We start from the raw sequence: 21243 nt of genomic DNA, 5'->3' as shown, positions 1-21243 counted from the left end.
ACTCTCCAACATTTGCCCAACCAAGTGGCCGTCAGGGGAAATGGATTTGTGGAGAATTCTCAAAGCCTGACAGAAGGCTCACATAGTCTTGTGCATCTGTGTGCAAACCTTGAGATCAGGTGTGCTGACTTAGACAGCCCATGGGATAGGACAGACGTTGTTGAGAGAGAAATGGAACTGGAAACAAGTTTCAAATTATGATCTTGCAAACACACTAGATATCTTGGAGAAACAGAACTATGAAAGGTGTATTGTACAAAACCCATGTTGGATATTTTTACATTATTAGCTTAGAAGAATTAGCAGCATTGTGTGGCAAAAGCTGATAGGCAAAAAAACCACTTATGATGTATTATAATTAGGAAACAGTTTGGTTTCTGGTTGTGGTGATGTGAACTGTAACATCTGTACCGTCTCACCCTTCTCATGAGACTGAAAATAGAATTAAAAAATAGAACAAAGGCTTTAGAATAGAATATTCTATAGAATAGAATAGAATTTAGGCTCTCAGGAGCCCTGCCTCTGAGTCAGGAAAAGAGATAATCGAAGAGTACTCAGTGCCATGGTTTTGATGCCTTGGAAGGCTGACCTGGAACAGAGATTGGACAGAACTGGAGAATAAAGTAGGGATTTATTGAAAGGCCTTTGGGATACACCTTGGGCAGGACAGGGCCTGGCCAGGGCTACACCCAACGTGGACTAAGAATGGTCACAAAATGGATGACTGGTCGTGAGGTCTCACATTTTTATAACTTTTAGTCCATTTGCATATTGGTGTTTAATTGTCCAATTACAGCTTCAGGTTGAGAGGTTCCTTCTTTCTTGTTCCTCCTTTCAGCCCAACGTTGATTGTGCTGTTGGGCCTGAAAGTTGGCCCTCAGCAGGAAAAGGATTTGTTTTGTTTCCCTGCTCTGTGAGGAGAGCTGAGTGACACTGGCTGTGAGCTCAGACGTGCACCCCTAGGCAGCACAGAGTCTGAAATACATGAAAGCTAAAACTGAAGGCATCAGTTTAGTTGAGTTGTTAGGGCTGGGTTGGACTCGATGATCTTAAGGGTCTCTTCCAACCTGGTGATCCTGTGAAAATGCCTCCCAGGAGCCAGGAAAGGGTTTTTCCCCACAGCCACCTGCTCTGTTAACCCGCCAACGCCGGTTTCCCCCACGGCAGGTACTTCTTCAGGTGCAACGTGAAGATCCCTCTGCGCTACAAGAGGAGAGACTACAAAGTCTTCGAGTGTGCCAAGGTCACCGAGAGCTTCGCCAGCAAGGCCCGGAGCCTGGTGCCAGTCAAGTACGAGACCATCGTGGTGACGGGCTTCGAGAAGGGCGCGGGCACCGACGCCAACGTCTTCATCACCATCTACGGCCTCAACGGCGACTCGGGGCGGCGCGCCCTGAGGCAAAAGTTCAGGAACCTCTTCGAGAGAGGCAAAACCAACAGGTTCTACCTGGAAACGCTGGACATGGGGGAGCTGAAAAAGGTCCGGATCGAGCACGACAACAGCGGACTGGCCCCGGGCTGGCTGGTGGAGAGGGTGGAGATCACCAACTCGGCCACTGGTGTCACCACCATATTCCCCTGTGGGAAGTGGCTGGATGAAAACAGAGGGGATGGGTTAATCTGTAGGGACCTTTTCCCTAGGTATTGAGGAGGGCACAGCTGGGGGAGGGTTTTGTCCCTTTAGTATGCATATTTTTTCCTCATTATGCTGTTTTGTACTGAGTTTTACTTTTTAATACACTACCTTTTGTATTGAGAGATTTTTAGTGGCAAGGCGTTCTTCCTGGGTTAACATTTTGTAAAAGTAATGCTTTTGGTAGATTTTTTTTTAAAGTGCACATAAAACTGTGAATTAAATAAATTCATTTATCTCTCACTTATGATTAAAAGCTACAACCAGCAGAGAAATAAACTGACCTTTACCAGCTCAGACGTTTCTGCTAGAACCTGGCAGGGCTAAGAAAACCCACTGACCTGCTCCACTGATACCCTCCACTCTTAGATGGGTGTAGAAGTTAAGAGACACTTTTATATAAGAAAATTGAGCTTGGAGATCTGTGAAAATGGCACACAAAATAACACCACGGAGGCAGGAGGTCTGCAGTGCAGAGCTGCTCCCCAAAAAGAGGCTGAGCCTGTTTCTTTCTTTCATTTTTATACATTTGTGGGTCTGGTAGCAGATTGGCTTCTGGGGTTGCCACCCCTTCACCCCACTGGCCACACCAGCTGTCAACCAACATCATTTTCAGTCTAGAAATATGTAAACAAAGGACAGTGAACAAAAACAAGAAAGGTTGTTTATGTTCCAAAGTGTGAGAAAGTGAAAAAATGACCATTAATATTGTACAGAAACTAAAGAACTGACTCCAATTTATGAACAAGTAGAAGGCTTTAAAAAATTCAGAAAAAATAGGGCAACATTGATCCCATTTTTTTCCCACTTTTGGCAACTGCAAGCTCTGCATGTCCATACACACACATGCACATCTCCAGAGGGCACCACATCAAAAACCAGCAGGGCACAGTAGGATTTCCATAGGGAGCTTGGGGAGCATCTGCATCCACACAGCCAGGTCTCAAGCAGCCAGATATGGGTGGTGTTTTCCACCCTGTGGGGTTTTTTTTTGTTTGCCCCTGGGGCAGACTCTACACCCTGGCTGAATTGATAAAACTCTGCCAAGAGCTGAGATCTGTGGTTACAGCTGCCAGTGCAAAAGACCTTCCAGATAATCAATTCCACAGCAAGGAAGCTGTGCTAACTATATTCAAAGCTGACTCAGGATACTCTTACCCTACATGGCCTGAACACCAGCTCCGTTTCAGAGCAACTGCCATTCACTTCAATTTTTTTTTTCTTTCCTTTCATAAGGATTGCTGTTTTGTCTTTTTCTGTGGTGGAAAAGGGATTTCCCAGAGGCAGTAAGGGCCAGTGCTCCTGTCAATGAGCTCTTCCCAGGCTCTCACATCTCTACAGGTACCGACAGAAAAATCTGTTGGTGAATCATTGCTTGTGGAGCCCTGTCTCTCCCTTTCTAGGGAAAAAAGCAGCAGGACACATCCTTAGGAGGGGAAAGGGGGGTGTTTGAGCCATGAGGACCTTCTCCCTGGCCCATCCTGGAGAGGACACACCCTCCCCCAGAAACAGGTCTTAAACCAGAGCTTTGTATGAATGGGGATCAAACGGGTCAAGAGTGGGCTTAACCCACTAAGCCCACCCACCCCACCAGTTCCTGGGCTGAGGATGATGTTTCTGCTGGGATCTTGCCTGGTTGTGCCAGGCCACGAGGCAGAATTGTCCCACTGCTCTGTCCCTCACTGCTCATTGGCAAAGGAGGCCCAGCAAAGGCTGGTAGTACTGAGACAGGATTTAGAAGCATCTTAAAAATGCTGTTGATTACTTAGAGGTATTAGAAAGCTGCTGACCCACCAAAGCCCTTCCAGGGAAGTTCTGGATTTCAGTTTCCCAGAGCAGGCACCACCAAAGAGACTTGACCTTACATTATGACTTTCTGTGCCAGCTCACAAATAATAACCCAGAGTAATTCACTTTATGGTAACTGATGGTTTTGGAGCAGAGCAAGTTGCTTAAACGAGCCCAGTAATCAACTTCATCAGTGATCAGCTACTCACTGAGAGGAATAATAATAGCAGCCTTTGCTGGCCGTGTTCTCCCTCCTCATGGCAGACTGGTGCTGCCCAGCCCTGAGCAAGGAGCTGGGAGCTCACAGGAGGATCAGAACAGCCCTTAGGAGGGTTGCAGGTGATTGCTAGGGTCTGATGGCATCCCTGGGATCCTGCTGGGATAGATTTCAGGCTCCCTGGATACCCAGGGGGTCTCACAAATGGAGTCTGGTGCATCTGGGTTGGCAGTTCTCATGCAGTGTCATTGCAGTTCCCCAGTAGGTGTTTGAAGCAAAATAAGGGTCAGGCTTTTGATCTTCCTGCATTCTTTCCTACCCAAGTTTAACCAGCACTGTGAAAAAAAACCTCTCTCCTATCACAGGGTTTGGTCCCTTTTTAGACAAATGTGTACTGCAGTGAAATAGGAGTTTGTCCCAGTACAGGACTGTAATCCCAGTGTTTCCAGCCGGCTCCAGTCACCCCCTACTTGGTACAGGGTGGGGGGAAGCTGGATTTAGAGCATCAATTTAACCCCTGCCACCCACTGGGCAAACCCACTGCACTGGTACTTGCCTCTGTGGCCAGGTTGGATGGGGTTGGGAGCAACCTGTTCCAGTGGAAGGTGTCCCTGCCCATGGCAGGGGGTGGGAACTGGAACTTTGAGGCCCCTTCCAGCCCAAACCGTTCTGTGATCCCATGATGATTCCATGATTCCTTGATGACTCTGTGATGCCATGATGATTCTGATTCCAGCCCTGGGGAGCAGTGAGGCAGCTCCTGACCCACGCACCATCCCTTCCTGGGGCAAGGAGGAAAAATAAATCCTTACCTTGCATGTGAGACGTGCTCACATCTGGGAGGAATCACAGGTAGCAGGTGATGGAATCACAGGTAGCAGGTGCCTCAGCCCATGGCTGGAACCATGGGTTGGGGCATATCTGAAGCAGGAATTCATATCTTCAGGGTGGCCAGATCACCGTGTAGGTGGGTTTGTAGGTACCTGGGTTGTCATCAAGGCCACCTGCCATCCCTGGACAGGCTTATTCAACACCAAAGCTGCAGGCAAAGCTGCCCTGAAAAGAACGAAGGGAGTTTGCTGACAGAGGGTCAGCACCCTCACTGTTTCCCAGGAAGGCAACCTTGGCAAAGCATGAAAGAGCTCTGCTTTTTTCCACTAAAGACTTCAAACAAGCCCCTCGTTAGTGCAAAGCTCAGCTCCACCCTGGCTCTGGGGAATCCCTCTGTTGCTACAACAAGTAATGCTACAGAAGTAATAAGGCAAGAGTGGAGTTTTTCCAACGGCTGGATTTGCATTAAGCTGCTAAATTCAACACATTCTTGGCCAAGTGGAGATCTAGGGAGGAGAAAAGCCAATATTTTCCGAGTCCTGTGCATTTTGCAGGGCTTAGTCAATCTTTTCCTGTGGAGGCCAAGCATCCCAAAGCTGGTATGTCAGGCAGATACAAAGCTCCTGCTCCACCACCAACCTCTACCTTCTTTTTTTCCACTTTATTTCCTAACTGGTGGCATTTTAATGCACATTCCTTCATCCTAAAATGACAACCTAAATAAGAAGCAAGAGCAAAGGACAAGATTGGTAGCATTCAGTGTGAGTCTTCAAAACCTGGCTGTCCCATTGTATTTGTGTTCTCCACCATTTTGGGACTCTGATGAAGTTGTGTGTTTAATAAATTTAGGTTTACTAAAGCACTTGGGTGCTGCCAACAAAAACAAGCATAAACAAGGAGTGCTCAGCAGTGTTTCATGCTGAAGGACCAGTTCCCTCTTGGTGCAGGACACTGAGAATTATTTGCAAATCTCTATGAAATTGTTGCTAAACATTTTTGGTAGCATCATATACATGACCCTTAGGTTCACAAAGGGGGAATGACTAAGACCTGTGAAGTATCTTATATTCTGTATGTAGAAAGTGTCTTGTCATTCTTCTTGCCATTTCCTTATGTCTAGAAGTCCATTCTAAACTAGAGAAGAGCTAAAAAAAGAAAAAAGGAAAAAAAAAAGAAAAACCAAGAAAAAATAAATGTATTAATGGTGTTGTACAGCTCTGAGCTGCAACTAGCTGCAGATCTTGACACCAGAAAACACTGATAAGGGCTAAGCTTCCTGGCACTGAGCAGCTGCTGTGAGAGCAGGTCCTGGCAGTGAATAAAGATGTTGCATCTCTGTTCGTGATGTTGTGCTGTGATGAGCACAGCCCCTCTTCCTCCCCAGGCAGGCACTGTGCTCAGCAGGGCTGATATCAGATTGTGGGGGCTCGTTTGCTGCTCCAGTCCCAAAACAAACCCGACTGCCATCTGCAGCATCTCTCTCAGTGCCTTCTGAAGGACATCACAGGATCTCAGCAAGAAACTGAGATTCTCCCCAGCTGGACCAGCGGGCCACTTTTAACCTGTTTTCTGTTTTCTGAGTTTCTAAAACCTTCCTGTAACGAGACCTTTGTGTTGTGTGAACACGGTTCCTCTCTTGTGCAGCTTTTGATGGATGCTGGAGGAGCTGGCCATTCCCTTCAGCCACAGGAACCAAGCCTCTATGATCAGCAGCAGCCACTTGTCTCCAAGGCTTCTTTAGTCTAATCACACAGTCAAAGCTGGGCACTGGGCTCAGCTTTTCGGGAGGAGCAGCTGAATCAAGAGTGGGCAGGAGCAGAGACTGGCACCATTTGGTATCGGAGAAAATAAAAGCACAGGAGCACCTACAGAATGGATTTTGCAGAATGCAAAATTGGGTGTGTGACCCATTGGAGTAGCAAAAAGGATTGAAAATACCCCCAAAATGTACCTGTATTAGTTTGAACAGTATGGGTTTTTTTCTTCCAATAGGTTTCCCTCTTTCCTTAGTTATTAAAGTAGAGACTCCTGCAGAAGGAAATGCTTCTCCAGCAGGAGGGTGGGAGAACCTGTTGGTACCTCTGCAGGACTTGCTAGAGATGCCTCACAGGCACCATGTGATGTGTTTAGAAGAGAGGTCTCTGTTTACCAGGCAATTTTCTGAAATTCTAGAAAGCATTTTTGGTACCTGATGACCAAGCTGGTGCCACAGGGCATCACGCACAGCGGCGTGCCCGGTGTGGAGAGCCTCACCCCTGCCATGGGGCTGAGCCTCCAGCAGCCTCTGCAAACCAGATGGGCAGGGTGTTTCACACCCCAGAAGTGTTTCTCCTGCACACCAAAGACAGGAGCAGTGAAAGGTGAATTGATTCCAACCCAAGGAAACCAGAAATGAGCCGTAAATAAAGACCAAGCGACCGCCCTGCCAGGTGGCTTCTGCGTGGCACAGGTTTATAGTTAGCAATGCGGTTTGTTTTATTAGTTATAAATAAAGTACAAAAAATCCACCAAAAGTGAATCTAAGCATTTACACAATTTCTAATGTCTTTCCATTTCTTCAATGCACTATTGCTTTATTATTAATAATAAATATTTTTCTAGCTTTCTTCTATAAAATAGTCTATGTAGCAAAATGTTGCACAGCACAACAGAACAGCAGTAGGAATACAAAAATGTGGGTGATCCTTTCACCTGCCTGGGTCATTAAAGGAGAGGGGGTTTTGTTCACTCGCTCCATGTTTTGCTTATCCCTCTTACAACGACTTTGAGGGGGAGGACAGCCAACCCCCCTGTCCCCACACAGCTCAAAATCACAGCTCCAGGCTAGAGGGGAGGAGTGTTACAGAGCAGCAAGGTAAAAAACACAGACAGGTTTAAAACCCGGGGTAAGGCAAAGTCAACAAAGCAGCGCAGCACCCTGAAGGGACAGAGAGAAAAAAATTAAGGTACTGTGATTTTGTGCCTTTCTAACCCAACTGAGAATTTCATCCGAAGCATTTTGTGGGGAGGATGGCTACTGGCTGAGCTCATGCATCAAACCCCACTTCTGTCTGTACACGGCTGAACGTCTGCACTGACCAAGCATGGTTATGGCTTAAAGCTTAAAATGTTATCAAAGGTTCTCCAACCCTCTGGCAAAGCTGGAACACGCGATGCTCAGGAGCCTTTGGGGAAAGAGCAGTGCATTGCAAGAGCGGCGCTGCCATGGCGGGATGGGGATGCTTGGCAGTGTCAGTTTGGGGCTGAACCTCTTCTTGGGGCAGGAGGGCTCTGGGGCAGGTCCCAGCTCTACACTGGATTAAAAAGCTCCAAATTGGTACAGGAGGGATGAAACCAACTGGTCAAGATGAGTGTTGAGCACTTCTGCTCCATGTCTCAGAGCTGGGTTGTAGCCTGTGCTCATGGCAGGCGTTGGAAAGAGATGGCAAATGGATCCTGTGTCCACCCCAACCACTCTCAGCTAGACATGGTGTCACAGGATCACAGAATTGTTTGGGCTGGAAAGGTCCTTAAAGCTCATCTCATTCCAACCTCTGCCATGGGCAGGGACACCTTCCACCATCCGAGGCTGCGCCAAGCCCTGTCCAGCCTGGCCCTGGACACTGCCAGGGATGGGGCAGACACAGCTTCTCTGGGAAACCTGTGCCAGAGCCTTCCTAGCCTCTGAGTAAAGAAGTCAGCCCCTACAAACTGCATTGTTTTGTTTTGCTTTGTTGCCTCCAAGCTCAGGCTCACCCTACTGCCTCCTTCACCCCAGCTGGGTGCACACACAGAGGGTGAAAAGAGCCAAACCGAGCACTGACAGACGCCAAAAATTACAGAGACACCACCCCTGGGCTTCCTTCCTTGGCTTTTGACACGATTTGCAGAGTCTTGCACTAAAGGCATGCATTGCCCCAAGCACAGCCTTGCAGTGGGGGCCTGCTGGGTGTTATTGCAGGGTCACACAAGCAGCAGCAGCAGCAGCAGCATCACCAGAGGAGACAGGGACGGGGCAGTACCAAGAAACAACCAAAACCATTTTGGTTTATGCAGAGCGTCGTTAACCGCCTTCAATGCACAAGGACACAAGTGAAAGGATCACCAGGGTTTGATTATGAGTGCAAATAATATTCATATATATGTGCTAAACACAGTCACTATATTGCAGTTTTCCACTATGTCACAGCATACAGAATCAAAGGTTTGCATTTTTATGGAATGTATCCAAGGTAACAGCACCACAGTAATACAGTTTGTAATCACACACCCTGATTTTTTTCTCTTTTTTTTTTTTTTTTTTTTTTGTTTTTGACAAGATAAGCATTACCCCCCCAACATCCCCTGTTTAATTTTATTTTAAGTACCAATGCATGCAAAGCATTCCATTCCCAGAAACAATGCAAAAATGAGGTAATAGGAGTAATCAAAAAAATTAGTAGTAATTTCTAAATAAATAAATTATAATCAAAAATGCAAAAAAAACAACTATAAAAATAATTAAATAAGAACCCACAATATCTACAAGTTAGTCATAAATTATGATTGTTAAATATAAGGCATTTAAACTCACAAAACCCTGTAAACTATTGATGTTTCTAGATTTTTGTTGTTGTTGTTGATGTCTGTTTTGTTTCGTTTTTAAACTCATTCTAACTCGCAACCTACTTGTACAAATTATTTAAATGCAAAGGAACCTGACACACCGATACAACTCCAGACACTGTAAATTCGCACGCACCTTGGGATCAGTCACTCACACGAGACCATGGGAGTTTGGTGCTTTTCTTCACCAAAGGTTTGTTTGTTTGGTTGGTTGGTTTTTTTTTTTAAAGTTTGATCGATTTTTTTTTAAAAACTGTGCTTGTTTATTAGGCAAATAGTAACACTTTCTCGTAGGCTTTAAAAGAAAATACACGGTCCAGAAGCATTCTTCATTCCCTTCCCATCTGGTGGGGGTACCAATCCCCCTGTTACTTTCCCTGCTTCTCCCCTCCAGGTCACACCTGGGCAGACCAGACTTGCTCAGATTGCATTTTACCACCAAAGACTTGCTTTGCTTGTCATGGTATTAGTATTATTAGTATTATTTGTAATGCTGCTTCAATGCTGATGGAGCAAGACCCATAGGTATCCATGGGCCCCTCCTCGACCCATGGGCATCAGGGCTGGGACCACCACATTCCCCAAGAAGCCGTCAGTTGTGCTGAGTGACAAATGTGTCATAAAGTCATGGAATGGTTTGGGTTGGGAGGGACTTAAAGCTCATCTTGTTCCAAACCCCCTACCACGGGCAGGGACACCTTCCACTAGACCAGGTCACTCCACTCTCCATCCAGCCTGGCCTTGAACATTTCCAGGGTTCCCTGGGCAACCTGTGCCAGGGCCTCCCCACCTTCACAGCCAGGAATTTCTTCCTTAGATCTTCTCTGCATGTCACCATTTGTCCCCTCCCACTCCCTCCCACCTGCATGGGCACACATGTGGGGCTTCCCTCCTTCTCTCCCCTCTCTCACTGGGAAAAAAAGGCCACCTCTGTGTGCCTCTGAGGTTGGTGTTTTCCAGTTTACAGCTCGTGAGAATCTTGCAGTTTCTCAGATGATAGTTTATGATTGAATCTACTTGGGAGAGCGTTTCTCTCCAGCGAAACAGATGCTCAGGGGAGCCAGAATTATGTTTCTAATTCCCCTGCTGCTCCTCTGCAGCTCCTTTCTCCCTTAGTATGAAAGAAAAAAAAAGAAAAGAAAAAAGAAAGCTACAGGTTTTGGTTGTGAATGTCGGTTTTCCCGAGGATTTTCCGCCCGATCCCTGCGAGCTGAGGTCTTTTTTTTTTTTTTTTCTTTTTCTCAGGGGGAGCATGGATCACAACAGCTCACTCCTTTGGGTATTACCTCTTAATTCTGTTTGGAGTGCTAATGTGATTGAGTTTCATTTCAACAACCACTGATTACTCCGTGTGGGTACGGCCTGAAGCCTGCGCACGAGCCCACGCGGGCACGGGTCACAGCCCGGCGGTGAGGCTCCCCAGAGAGGCAGCCCCACCTCCACCCTGCCTTCCCCTCCCACGCCCAAGGGTCTCGTGAGCATGGAGTTTTCTTCCATCCCGTTATCAAGAGGTGCTTTTGCAATGGGAGCAGAGCTGAAGTTTTGCACCTCTCCGGCGTTACCACACCCCAAAAGAGCAGCGGTTTGCGCCGACTCCCGTAACCGTCGCTTTTTGGAGCGGCGCTGGCCAAGCCAACCAGCCACAGAAGAAAGCATCACGGACAATTGCAATCGTGTAGACAGAACTTCCTTGGATTTTGATATGACAAGCAACTTTGTTAAATACAGAAAGCAAAGAAACAGCATCTACTCAAATACTGTCCCGCTACAGAAAGTGTCCAGCACCAGCAGACAAGCAGGAACGAAGCTTTTCCCTATTGCTTCGTTCATTTTATCCCCAATTTTTTTTTCTCTTTAAGCTTCTCTAAATTTGCAACACGCTGTAAATGCAAGGGAAAGAAGCACACGCGGCTGAGGCAAAGAGCGCAAACCCTTCTGACTGTAAACAGGATTTTGCTTTTTCTCCTCTTTCCCCCACCCCAAGGATGGGAAAGTTTGACCTCTTTATTACCCCTCTGCAATGTATTAATCAGGCACCAAAATAAGGAGTCTATGAAAAAATATTTGGTGCAAATTAGGTAACAGCAACATGTCCACCACAAGATGAGTAGGGCATCAAACACAACATTTCTTAAGCTAACATGCTCCAGCTGCCATCCATAGAAATAGCTAAAGGACCCCTAACATGTTTCTACATATTCGAGAGGTATATATACAATCCCCATTAAAAGCAGGATTGACAGGCCGGACTACCACAACTAGTTCCTTCATATTCAACACTAAAATCTTCTGCAGCACGGGGTCTCTGAGCTCCGGGAATGCCAGCTCCCTTTCACTGGGCCTGTATCCTGCGTATATGTGCAATATCTCCTACTGCTAGATATTGTATCACCACCTCCTTCTCCTCACTAACGTGCCTGCAGACTTCCCCTCTCAATCAAATGGCTCAGAAGGCAAAAAATTTCGCTGCAAGGGTGTATGGCCATACGACCTCGTAAGGAAAATGGTGTGTCCAGCTAGTCTTTTCAGCTGTCCGAGCCGAGCTGTGTTTCAATGTCCACCCTGCAGATCGGGCACTTCTTGCTGGTGGCCAGCCACTGGTCCACGCACACTTGGTGAAAGAGATGCATACAGGGCAACCGCCTGCAGAGAGGAAAACACCACTGTTAGGATGGAAGGGGTCCAAGGGACCAAAAAGAGCTGAAAACCAGCATCTGGGGCTGTTCGGAATACAGGAAACACTGCTGTGGTGACACCATTGCCACCAAGGTCCTGCAGCCTTTCCCAGCCATGCCAGTCTGCAAAGGCAGTGGGCTGGAGATAGTGTCCTCATTGGCCTATTAGAAACCCCTACACCATTCTGAATTGAGTTGTTCCAGTTGTTAATTGTTCTGGCTGCTAATTTTTAACCTTTTAGGAGCAAGGTTATACTCCAAAGCCTCTTAGTGCTTCATGGTCGTGTCACATTAGCAGTCAGGTGGGTCCACACCGTTCCTACATGGGTGTCCCCAGGGAATCTGGTCACGTTTCACCTACATCACCTCTGCCATCATCACACATCCCCCTTGTGATACAGGGAAACCTTGAACCACAACAAAAGGATCAGGGGTTTACTTGACAATTTAAGGGTGAGAAGAAGACCTGGGTGCTTCTCACCCGCAGTGCCTTCAACCATGATGGTTCAGCCCCTTGCAATTTCTTATCCCCATCCTCTGTCACAAGTAGATATTTGATCCAGTCAACAGCCTGGGATGTCTGTTAGAGACAACTGGACTTCTGTTGGCTGGGGATGGTTCTCTGTGACCATGTGGGCAGAGTAATCCTACTTATTCTACAATGAAGCAGCTGTGTCTTGGACACAGGCCCAGCTCTCCTGGACTTCACACTAACACTGCTTTTTATCATACTTTGGTCATCTGTCAGGCTCAGATGTGGATGACCCCAAGCTCCAGATGGTTGTCAGAGATCAGTCTGACCTACCCTCCTCTGACACTTTGCCACCTGGCCAGCTGGCACAGCCTGGAAGCAGATGATCCAACCCAGGAAACACTATAAAAACTTGACCCCTGCTGCTGCAGGGCTCTTCTTGCCTATGGGCCATACCAGTGTCCATCTGCAAAGCATTTGGGTTCCCAGACCCTGCAACAGCCCAGGTGAGTTTCTCTGGACAAGAACAAAGACAACCCCAGCAGTACACAGCTCCATTAATCCAAACAAACACAACGCAGATGGCATTGAAAGGGAGAGGAGGGGATGAAAGGATCTCACCTGACGTCCTCTCCGTCTTCAAGCATGGACAGACAGATTGTGCATTTCTCGTCGGTATCTGACTCCTCGCCATCATCTTGCTCAGCTTTGCCTTCCTGTGGTCTTCTCTGCAGCAAGATTACAGACATCATTTGATTAGACCGTGCCTTTCTAATGCTCTCCCAAGTCTGGGCAGTTGCAGGAAGATAAATAATAAGATCTCCACCTATCAGCCAGATCCTCCAGCTCGGGGAAGCCAGCCCAGCCAAAACAGCCAGCGAGATGAGTGTGCCACCAGCATGCTGCAGGATGGCATGTCTCCTCCTGGGGCTGGTGGCAGTGAGGTTGGTGGCAGCACCCAAAGGAGCAGCCTGTCCTCTGCTGCCCTAATACAGCCCCTCACCTCTTCCTTGCAGTGGGGATGGCCCCATGGTCTCCTTTGTTGGAGGCTTCTCCATGGGGAGTCCCCCAAAGCTCACGGTGCCACCACTGCCAGGAAGGACAACCGCTGTGCCCCACGCCAGCTTGGCCACTGGCCCAGCCCCATGCTGCACCACAGGGCAGTGCTCAGCCTGTCAGCTCCCCCTTTTTCTCTTTCCCCACACATCCATTCCTATTCATATCCTTTTCCTGGGTTCGCCGGAGATGCGATGAGAGACAAGTGCAGCACGAGTTTCCTCACTTCCAGCCTAGGCAATGCAACATCCCTTACCCTCCAGCCAGGAGTGACCAACACAGGAAATTACTACCCAGACTCTTCCCAGTTTCTCCTTAGCACAGCCCAGAGATGTGCCACCCGTTTCCTTATGGGCAGGAGGTCAGCTCCGACAGAGGGGACACCCTCGTGATGGCAGGGGAGGACAGGGTCCCCCCAGGCCGTGGGGCAGCGCCGCTGGCATGCAGAACGGGGCGGGTTTGCATGCACCAAGCCCCCTTGGTGGTGTGCACTTTCTTACCAGGTGCGGACAGGGGGGAAATTGCACCCGCTGGGTGGGAGAAGGTTGAGACCCCTTTGAAAATTTGGCCCGCAGCTTCCTAGCCTAGAAGTGAGAAACAGGCAGCTGAGCTACGCCACCGCTCCCGCCCCGGGAGCCCCGCGAGGCGTCCAAGCACTGGTTTTACACTCTTCCCCCGCCTTGGGGGATGCTCGGGGGGATGGTGCCAGACTGCCAGCCCTGAGGATTGTGACCCACAGAAGTCCTTCCTTCTGCCTGCTCCGTGCCCACAGCCCTCTGCTGGCTGAGCGGGGCCGGCAGCCGTGCCGTGTTTTGTGGGGCACTCACCTTCTTGTACTTGTGGGGGAAGGTGAACCTCTCGATGGTGTTCTGGACGGCGCCCCGGCTCACACTGCCCAGCCTGTCCTCCAGCTGCAGCAGCTCCTGTGGCACAGGAACGTCAGGAAAGCGCCATCCCCACCGCTCCCGAGGCAGCAGGTCCCACCACACAACCATACCTGCTGGCAAACAGAGGCTCCCTCCTGTCCCCTCCTCAGTGGGAATGTCCATCAGACCCAAATCAGCCATGCTGGAATGATGGATCTGATCCCTGGCACTTGGGGTAATAACTAAGAGCTTGAGGCAAAGCGCTGGATTCCCAATATGTCACAAATTAGGATGGGATCTGAGCTTCATCTGACAGGCTGGGAAACAAAACCCCATAGATCTGGAGCACTTTGTTCACAGATGTGAAAGGAGCCAGAGTTAACCCAAGCCAGACCCAGGCACCTTGGAGTAAACCATCTTTTACCAAACTTAACCCTGTCACTTCCCAGTTATTACTAAAATTGATAAAAGACTCGCTGCAACTGCCATGCCACACCACGAAAAACAGTCTTACAGCTTTATACCAGAGCTTGCACATAAACTCACAGCACTTTAAAAATTAATAATTCCAGTCTCTGGATACGTACTTCATAGCTCTCCCGCACAGCGGATGTGTGCCTGCTTGGGTTCAGTCCCTGAAGAGCAAGCAGCTGAAGCTGAGGGTAAGGGTAATTTCTGATTTCATGAACAACCTGAAAAAAGTGAGGAAGAAAAATAAAGCCACTTATACTTGCCTACAGAAAACCCTTGTGTGTTCTAATGTAAATCTAATGCTTTAAAAATTCAAATTGAAAGAGCAGATTGATGCTTTTCACCAATTTAAGCCTTTTGATAGCAAAAAAATGAGGATTTATCAAATACATTTGCTATAAATGATACCTAAGAACATGCACTTCTTCCAAATAAACTGTTATAATAATTCCTGTATCATCCATAACATCGTGGTTCCAAACTCCCAACATGGATTAGATGACAATGAAATTTTATCTCGTTTAAATGGGTGGATTTCTGTTCATCCAAGCTTTGATTGTTTATTTTTTTTTAAGGCTAGCTTTACTACACAGGTGTCAGGGTCTGACTACGCCACAAGGGAAAAGCACCCTCGTGGAATTTCTGAGGATGTTTTAAGGATTAGCAGCCCTTGGCATGACTTAGTTCCAAGTACAGCACCCTTCCAGGAGAAGGGGTAGAAAATTACCCCAGTCAGCCTGTCCTCTCAACAATCCTACCTCCACCTGTGCAAGAGGACATGTAAAACCTTTACAGGTGGCATCAAAGCTGATGTAGAGAGCAACAATGTGATGAGGGATAGCCCTGGGGGCTGACACCAGGGAAGGCAGTCACCCACTGCCAATCCTTCTGCATACAACAACTCCTGGGAGACCACAGATCCTCCCAGTATATAATAATATTATTAATATTAATTGCTGAGTCTCTCACATCCTGCCCATGTCTTGCAGCCCAGCTTGTGAACATGGTGCTGCAAACGATGGACCGAATCCTTCCAGAACAGCTAAGCTTTTCTTTTCTTTCTTTAATCCAGTGCAGTGATGCAACATTATCATTTCAGACGCTCCCTCCCACGGCCGGAGATAAGTGGGATTTGCAGAAGACAGGTGATAGAAAGATAGCAGCCTTTATTTTGACTGCTTTCTGGCAGACAATGCATAAAACATTCCTCAGTAGAAGCGTTTCACTTACCATCTGGGTTGAGGATGTGCTTCTGGGGAAATGGTGCATCCGAGGCGTGGCCAAGTAATGCTGATAGGGCTGGGGCACCGGCCGCACCTGGAACTGGGCGTGAGTCAGCCCCGCGTCCACGCTGAGGTCCCTGTGGGCACCAGGAGGGAGACGTGGCTCTGAGTGCCTGCTTGTGTTCAGGGACTGCAGCAAACCAGGCCAGGCTCACAGGGTAACCTCCCTGCTGAGCTCTGGGCTGCCCTGGGCTCTCCTGTCTGGGGAGATGGTATGGCTGGGAAGGGAGTTTCCTCTGGTTTGGGGAATCACCCACCCGGCCACCACCAAGGGGTGAGGGGTTGTTTCTATGCCAGGTAGCATTTGAGTTATCTGAGGTCAAGAGCTGATGTACCCTGCTAATTTCAGAGTAAGAGCATTTTGGTGGCTCAAAAGGACACCCAGGCTAAGCAACTCCACTTTGGTCAAACCAGAACCTTCCTGTGCTGCCAGCACTGCAAACTATTATAGTTTGCCTTGAATGTTTTGCAGGAATACAGATAGTTACCGAAGGGACACAAAAATGAACCATTCTGGTAGGTTTTAGAAGCTAGATGGGCACTGTCCATGGGCTTTCTTGATGTGCCTGTGCTCTCCTTAGAGGTCTGCCAGCCAGACCATGGCAGGACTTGGGGAGTCAAAGAACACTGTGCCTTTCCTGAATCCAGACTCAGGGTGGTGAGGGTTTGAGGTGTGAGGGTGGGCAGGCCCTGGCACAGGGTGCCCTGCGCAGCTGTGGCTGCCCCTGCATCCCTAGCAGTGCCCAGGGCCAGGCTGGACAGGGCTTGGAGCAACCTGGGATCATGGAAGGTGTCCCTGCCCATGGCAGGGGTGGAACAAGATGATCTTTGAGGTCCAGTCCAACCCAAAGCATTCTGGAATTCTACAATTCTACAAAATCCAGAACTGTGGTTTGTGCAAGAAATATAAAGGTTTTAGGAAATGTCTGGATGAGGCTGCTGTAGGAAAGGGTGTCACAAAATTAGAAGGCCAACACCAATGGGGTAAGATATCCCTAATGGCCCTGCTGCAGCCTGAACACAGCCTGGCCCAGGTGAGCAGAGATGGAACTCAGCTTGGTGAATCTGGGCACTTTTATCCTCCAGAAAACTAACCCAGCTCAATCCCTGGACTTGTCACGACCAAGATGCCATTGAACACCACAGCTCTGCTCAATCCAACACAGAGAGATAAATTACAACCCTACTACTACCACAACACGTGGAGGGAGTGGGAGAGGGCCTAATGCAGCTATTCTCTCCAGCCTAGGAGTCACTTGGCAAACAAGTGCTTTGAACATCACTCACATTTTCACCATTACAAAATCTGGCACTCCAATAAAAATTGTCTTCACATTTCCCAAAGCAAAGCTCATTAGAGCACAAGAGTGGCTTCCCATTTCAGCCTCCCACTTCTCCTCCCCTGTATGAGGGACAGCAGCAGTGTGTACCACAGCTTCTTAGGAGCAGCCCAGATGTGTCCTCCAGCTTTCACCCACCAGAGGATGGGCACTGGAGGGGACAGAGGTGCAGAAATCCTTCATCCACAGCAGCCTGTGCACCAGGCAGCAATACCAGTGCTCCAGAACTCCTTAATAACCACATCAATCTGGATGGAATGATCCTCATGGGTCCCTTCCAACTCAGGATATCCTGTAGTTCTGTGATTCTAGTTTGAGGCCAGGAGAGGGACTGCCTTTGCTGGCCCTGTGTTAGCCATGTGCTGGACAGACAAAACCTGGCAGAGGATAAAACACAGCAGCCAACTGGCAGGAACACAACCAGGGTGAGAATCCACAGGTCTCGGCACTTCCCAGCTCCTGTGTCCTGATTTTGGATATTTACCCAATAACTTAAGATTGTTCCCAGGTTGATGGAGGGCTCAGTTGGAAATGAGGAGGCTTTGGGTCCATTCCATGCCCTGCCACTTTCTTGATGCATGACCTTGATCCACTTCCTCTCTGCCTTCCCCTATTCCCTGTCCATGAAACAGATCTGGTAATTCATGGAGTGCTTTGAGATCAAGGACTGGTAAGATCTCTCAAAGGTAAATGGCCATTATTAAATTGCACGAGTAATTGCAATAACAGGACTGCTGAACTCTTTGTGCATCTAGAGACTTAAAATCAGATGTTGAGGTTCCTGAAGTGATGCTTTGGGTCTACAGATCTGTCCAGAGAAGAATACAGCATGAAGCAGTGTTTTCCCAGGGTTTGGGGCTGAAGAAGCAGAGTACACTTGCTGAAGGAGAATGGAATTAGCCATCACTTTCTAGCCTGTGCTACAGGAACAACCACACAGCATCTTGATGCTCAGGTGAGGGGTTCAAGAGCTGTGGTGCTTGTGGTAAATGCGCTGCCAACAACCAGGGAGTGAAGGATAAGACACCAGCCAACAGGTAGGATGGTCATCACTACGTGTGTGAGAGATGATTTAAAGAACCAAACAGGAGCTTATTTATTCTTCACCAGAAGATTTCAATTGGGGGTTGGGCTGTCTGAGACAACTGATCTTTCCTCAGATCTTTCTTCCATCCCCACTTCCACCTCCTGTGGCAGCACCCACCACCTACAGCCTCTGAGAAAACGCTGCTGTTGCTGTTCATCCAGGGGTGTAACACATTAGAGGTGGGGTTTTATGTCTGTCACTGGGCAAACCTGTGTGTGTGCCCCAAGGGAAAGTGAGTCACCCAAACATATGCTCACCATGTACCATTTCTGTCACCCCCACTCCTTGGGTTTTATAAGGCTACAGAGCAACAGAGGGGAGAGAAGGAGGGAGGGGGAAGGTATTTAGTGATGCTTTATCAGATACTTCTAATGATCATAATTAAGCACTCTGAGCTGAAAGAGAGGCAGAAAGAATCGTTCTATCCAGATGGTACATGAACTGCTTTGCAAACCAATCCGAACAATGTCATCCCGACCACAATCAGCCCACAGGAGTGCCAATAATGGGAACACCTGAGAAGAAAATTGCACAAGGATGTGGTCATATTTTAGATTGTGTATTATGCACTGAAGGGGGAAAAAAAGCAACAACCCTGGGTTAAAAGGACTTTTCATTTGCAGAGTGGAGAGCTCAGATGTTAGGAAATGCCATCATTAAAACTTCCTGTGCCATTTTATTTTGGTCCCCTTGTGCAAATACATTGTGATTGTCTCTAATTACAAGCTCACATGCTATTTTTTCCATTCAGTGAACAGAATGGACTTTGCTCAGCTTACAAGCAGCTACTCAGAAGAATGTTTTTATTTTGTCATTCTTTTGACCAGGTTACCATACTTTATTAACTGTTCAAGGGCTCTCAACCTGCTCTGAAAATGAAATGAACAATTTCCTGTAAAGCTTTTCCAGGGTATTGAACACTACAGTTGGAGAACGATGAACAAACCTCCATTCACACCACCCTGCATGGCAGGGTAGCAAGGTGTTCCCTAATTTGGACCACAGAAAATATAATGGCCACTGGGTTTTGAGTGCCTGAAGGACAGCAAAGGGTCCAGTTCAGGCAGACAGTAGTCTACAGTGGCCCTACAGCACAAAAAGCAGCTTGGGAGAACTAATGCTTCAATAAATCTGTAGGTGAAATGTTATGAGTAACAACAATGGAGTGTGCCTAAAGGGGGGCAAAGGAGCTGGAGAAGGCTCTGGAGCACAAGTCTGATGAGGAACAACCCAGGGAGTTAGTGAGGGACTCAGCCTGGAGAAAAGGAGGCTCAGGGGGGACCCTGTGGCTCTGCACAGCTCCTGACAGGAGGGGACAGCTCGGGGGGAACCAGCTCTGCTCCCAGGGAACAGGGAGAGGAGGAGAGGGAATGGCCTCAAGTTGTGCCAGAGGAAGTTTAGATCACTTATTAGGGAAAATTTGCTCACCCAAGGAGCTGTCAAGCCCTGGCACAGCTGCCCAGGGCTATGCTGGAGTCCCCACTCCTGGAGGGATTTAAAAGCCATATGGATGTGGCATCTGAGGACATGGGTCAATGGTAGCCTTGGCTGTGCTGAGGAATGGTTCGTCTTCCTGATCTTAGAAGGCCTTTTCCAACCCAAATGATTCAATTATTCACTTACATAGGAAGCTTTCAGACTCTCACACACTCTCAGAGATGAGTTTTCCCATTGCACACTCCCCACACTGTAACCACTGAGCCGAACTGCTTCCATCAAAGCCCTGGCTCCTGATGGCATTCCCCAACACCTGCAGCCTTCCCAGGACATTTTTAAACACCTCAAGGGATGCAGCAGCGAAATGGGGATCACTTACCAGTCCGTGCCCTCTGCCAAGTACCTGGGCTGGGGCCCCATGGGTTGTGGAGTCTGCAGTTGGTGGCTGAAGTCGAAGCTGGGGTGCAGGCGGTGCGGCTGGACAGACATGCGCTCTTGGGCCCGCCTGTGGGGAGGACAGCAGCAAGGACAGCGAGGGTCAGACACCTCTGGGCACTGGAATTCCTGGCAAGAACCCATGGGCAAACCCCAAAGGCTGGGCCTGTGGATAGGTGCCCAAAGCTAAGCACTCCAGGGAAGTGTCAGGGGTGACAGGAAGAGGAACCCGGGGCTGTCATTCCCTCACAGCCATCATGCAGCAATCCACTCTCAGGCCCTGTGGCACCCACATATGCTCAGTTTGCAGCAGGTGCTATTTGTTGGCAATATGCAGAGAAAAAGAGGAAACCAAACAACTTCTCAGCAGCTTAGTGCAGTTTGCACTATGTCCCCTTTTGCTACAGTCAGCCCCATAAACAACACACAAGGTGAAACGTGCCCCTGCTTCAGCCGTGATCCATCATCATAAGGGAGCTGCAGGTTGTCTTGTCTCCTGTGTAGTCCATAAACTCCTGGGAAACCTCATTCATAACCAGATTACTCACGAGTGACTGAAAGCAGAATTTACTCTCACTGGCCTTTGCCAACATTTCTGTGGGTGATGGACAGGCCAGGATGGGTTCTAGGTCCTTCTCCCTCTGCTCTGCTGCCATTGCAGGCAGGGAGAAGAAGGTGCTAGAAAACACAGCAAGGTTTTTCTAGGGATTTGGGTCTCATGATTATTGCTTCTTTGAACTACTCAGGGGAAGAGCGTGTGCTGCTGGATCAGTGTCCACATTTGGCAAGAGACAAGGTGGATGCACAAGCAGAATTTGCTTTACAGACTCCTCCTATTCTTTGCTTCCTGGCAAGTAACCACTTACCAGTGGAACCATCACAAAGAAAATCTCCAGGAAAAAAACTAGGGCAAGTGGAGCAGGGAACTGCCAGGTAAATAACTTTTCATGCAGCCTCAGTTCAGAGGCTTCACTCTCAAAGGCATAACCCATATTCCCATTACTGGGACGTCCTGCCCCACATTGTAAGAGTTTTGACATCCTGCTCCACGGCAGATTTCAGAGACAA

The 21243-nt window shown here is 48.3% G+C and overlaps 2 protein-coding genes across 5 annotated transcripts in view; one reads left to right on the top strand and one right to left on the bottom strand.

Annotated features, from left to right (window-relative positions):
• The window catches only part of LOXHD1 (lipoxygenase homology PLAT domains 1), a 172254-nt gene extending 170336 nt beyond the window's left edge, over positions 1–1918 (top strand). For all 3 annotated transcript variants that reach the window (XM_063423238.1, XM_063423236.1, XM_063423237.1), the window contains one exon: positions 1168–1918. In XM_063423238.1, coding sequence (XP_063279308.1) covers positions 1168–1648 — 481 coding nt within the window. In that variant the 3' untranslated portion in view covers positions 1649–1918. The remainder of the gene's footprint in view (positions 1–1167) is intronic.
• A 4980-nt stretch (positions 1919–6898) lies between these two features.
• The window catches only part of ARK2C (arkadia (RNF111) C-terminal like ring finger ubiquitin ligase 2C), a 55028-nt gene continuing 40683 nt past the window's right edge, over positions 6899–21243 (bottom strand). Inside the window, exons 3-9 of one of the 2 annotated variants that reach the window (XM_063423171.1) lie at positions 20120–20245; positions 15824–15953; positions 14710–14814; positions 14084–14179; positions 13757–13840; positions 12822–12928; positions 6899–11696 (exon numbers count right to left, since the gene is read on the bottom strand). In XM_063423171.1, coding sequence (XP_063279241.1) covers positions 11579–11696; positions 12822–12928; positions 13757–13840; positions 14084–14179; positions 14710–14814; positions 15824–15953; positions 20120–20245 — 766 coding nt within the window. In that variant the 3' untranslated portion in view covers positions 6899–11578. The remainder of the gene's footprint in view (positions 11697–12821; positions 12929–13756; positions 13841–14083; positions 14180–14709; positions 14815–15823; positions 15954–20119; positions 20246–21243) is intronic. The other variant, XM_063423172.1, reaches the window with a different exon arrangement.

This window comes from Prinia subflava, chromosome Z, assembly GCF_021018805.1.
Source record: "Prinia subflava isolate CZ2003 ecotype Zambia chromosome Z, Cam_Psub_1.2, whole genome shotgun sequence".
Taxonomy (NCBI): Eukaryota; Metazoa; Chordata; class Aves; order Passeriformes; family Cisticolidae; genus Prinia; species Prinia subflava.
This window is presented reverse-complemented; position numbering and strand designations above follow the sequence as displayed.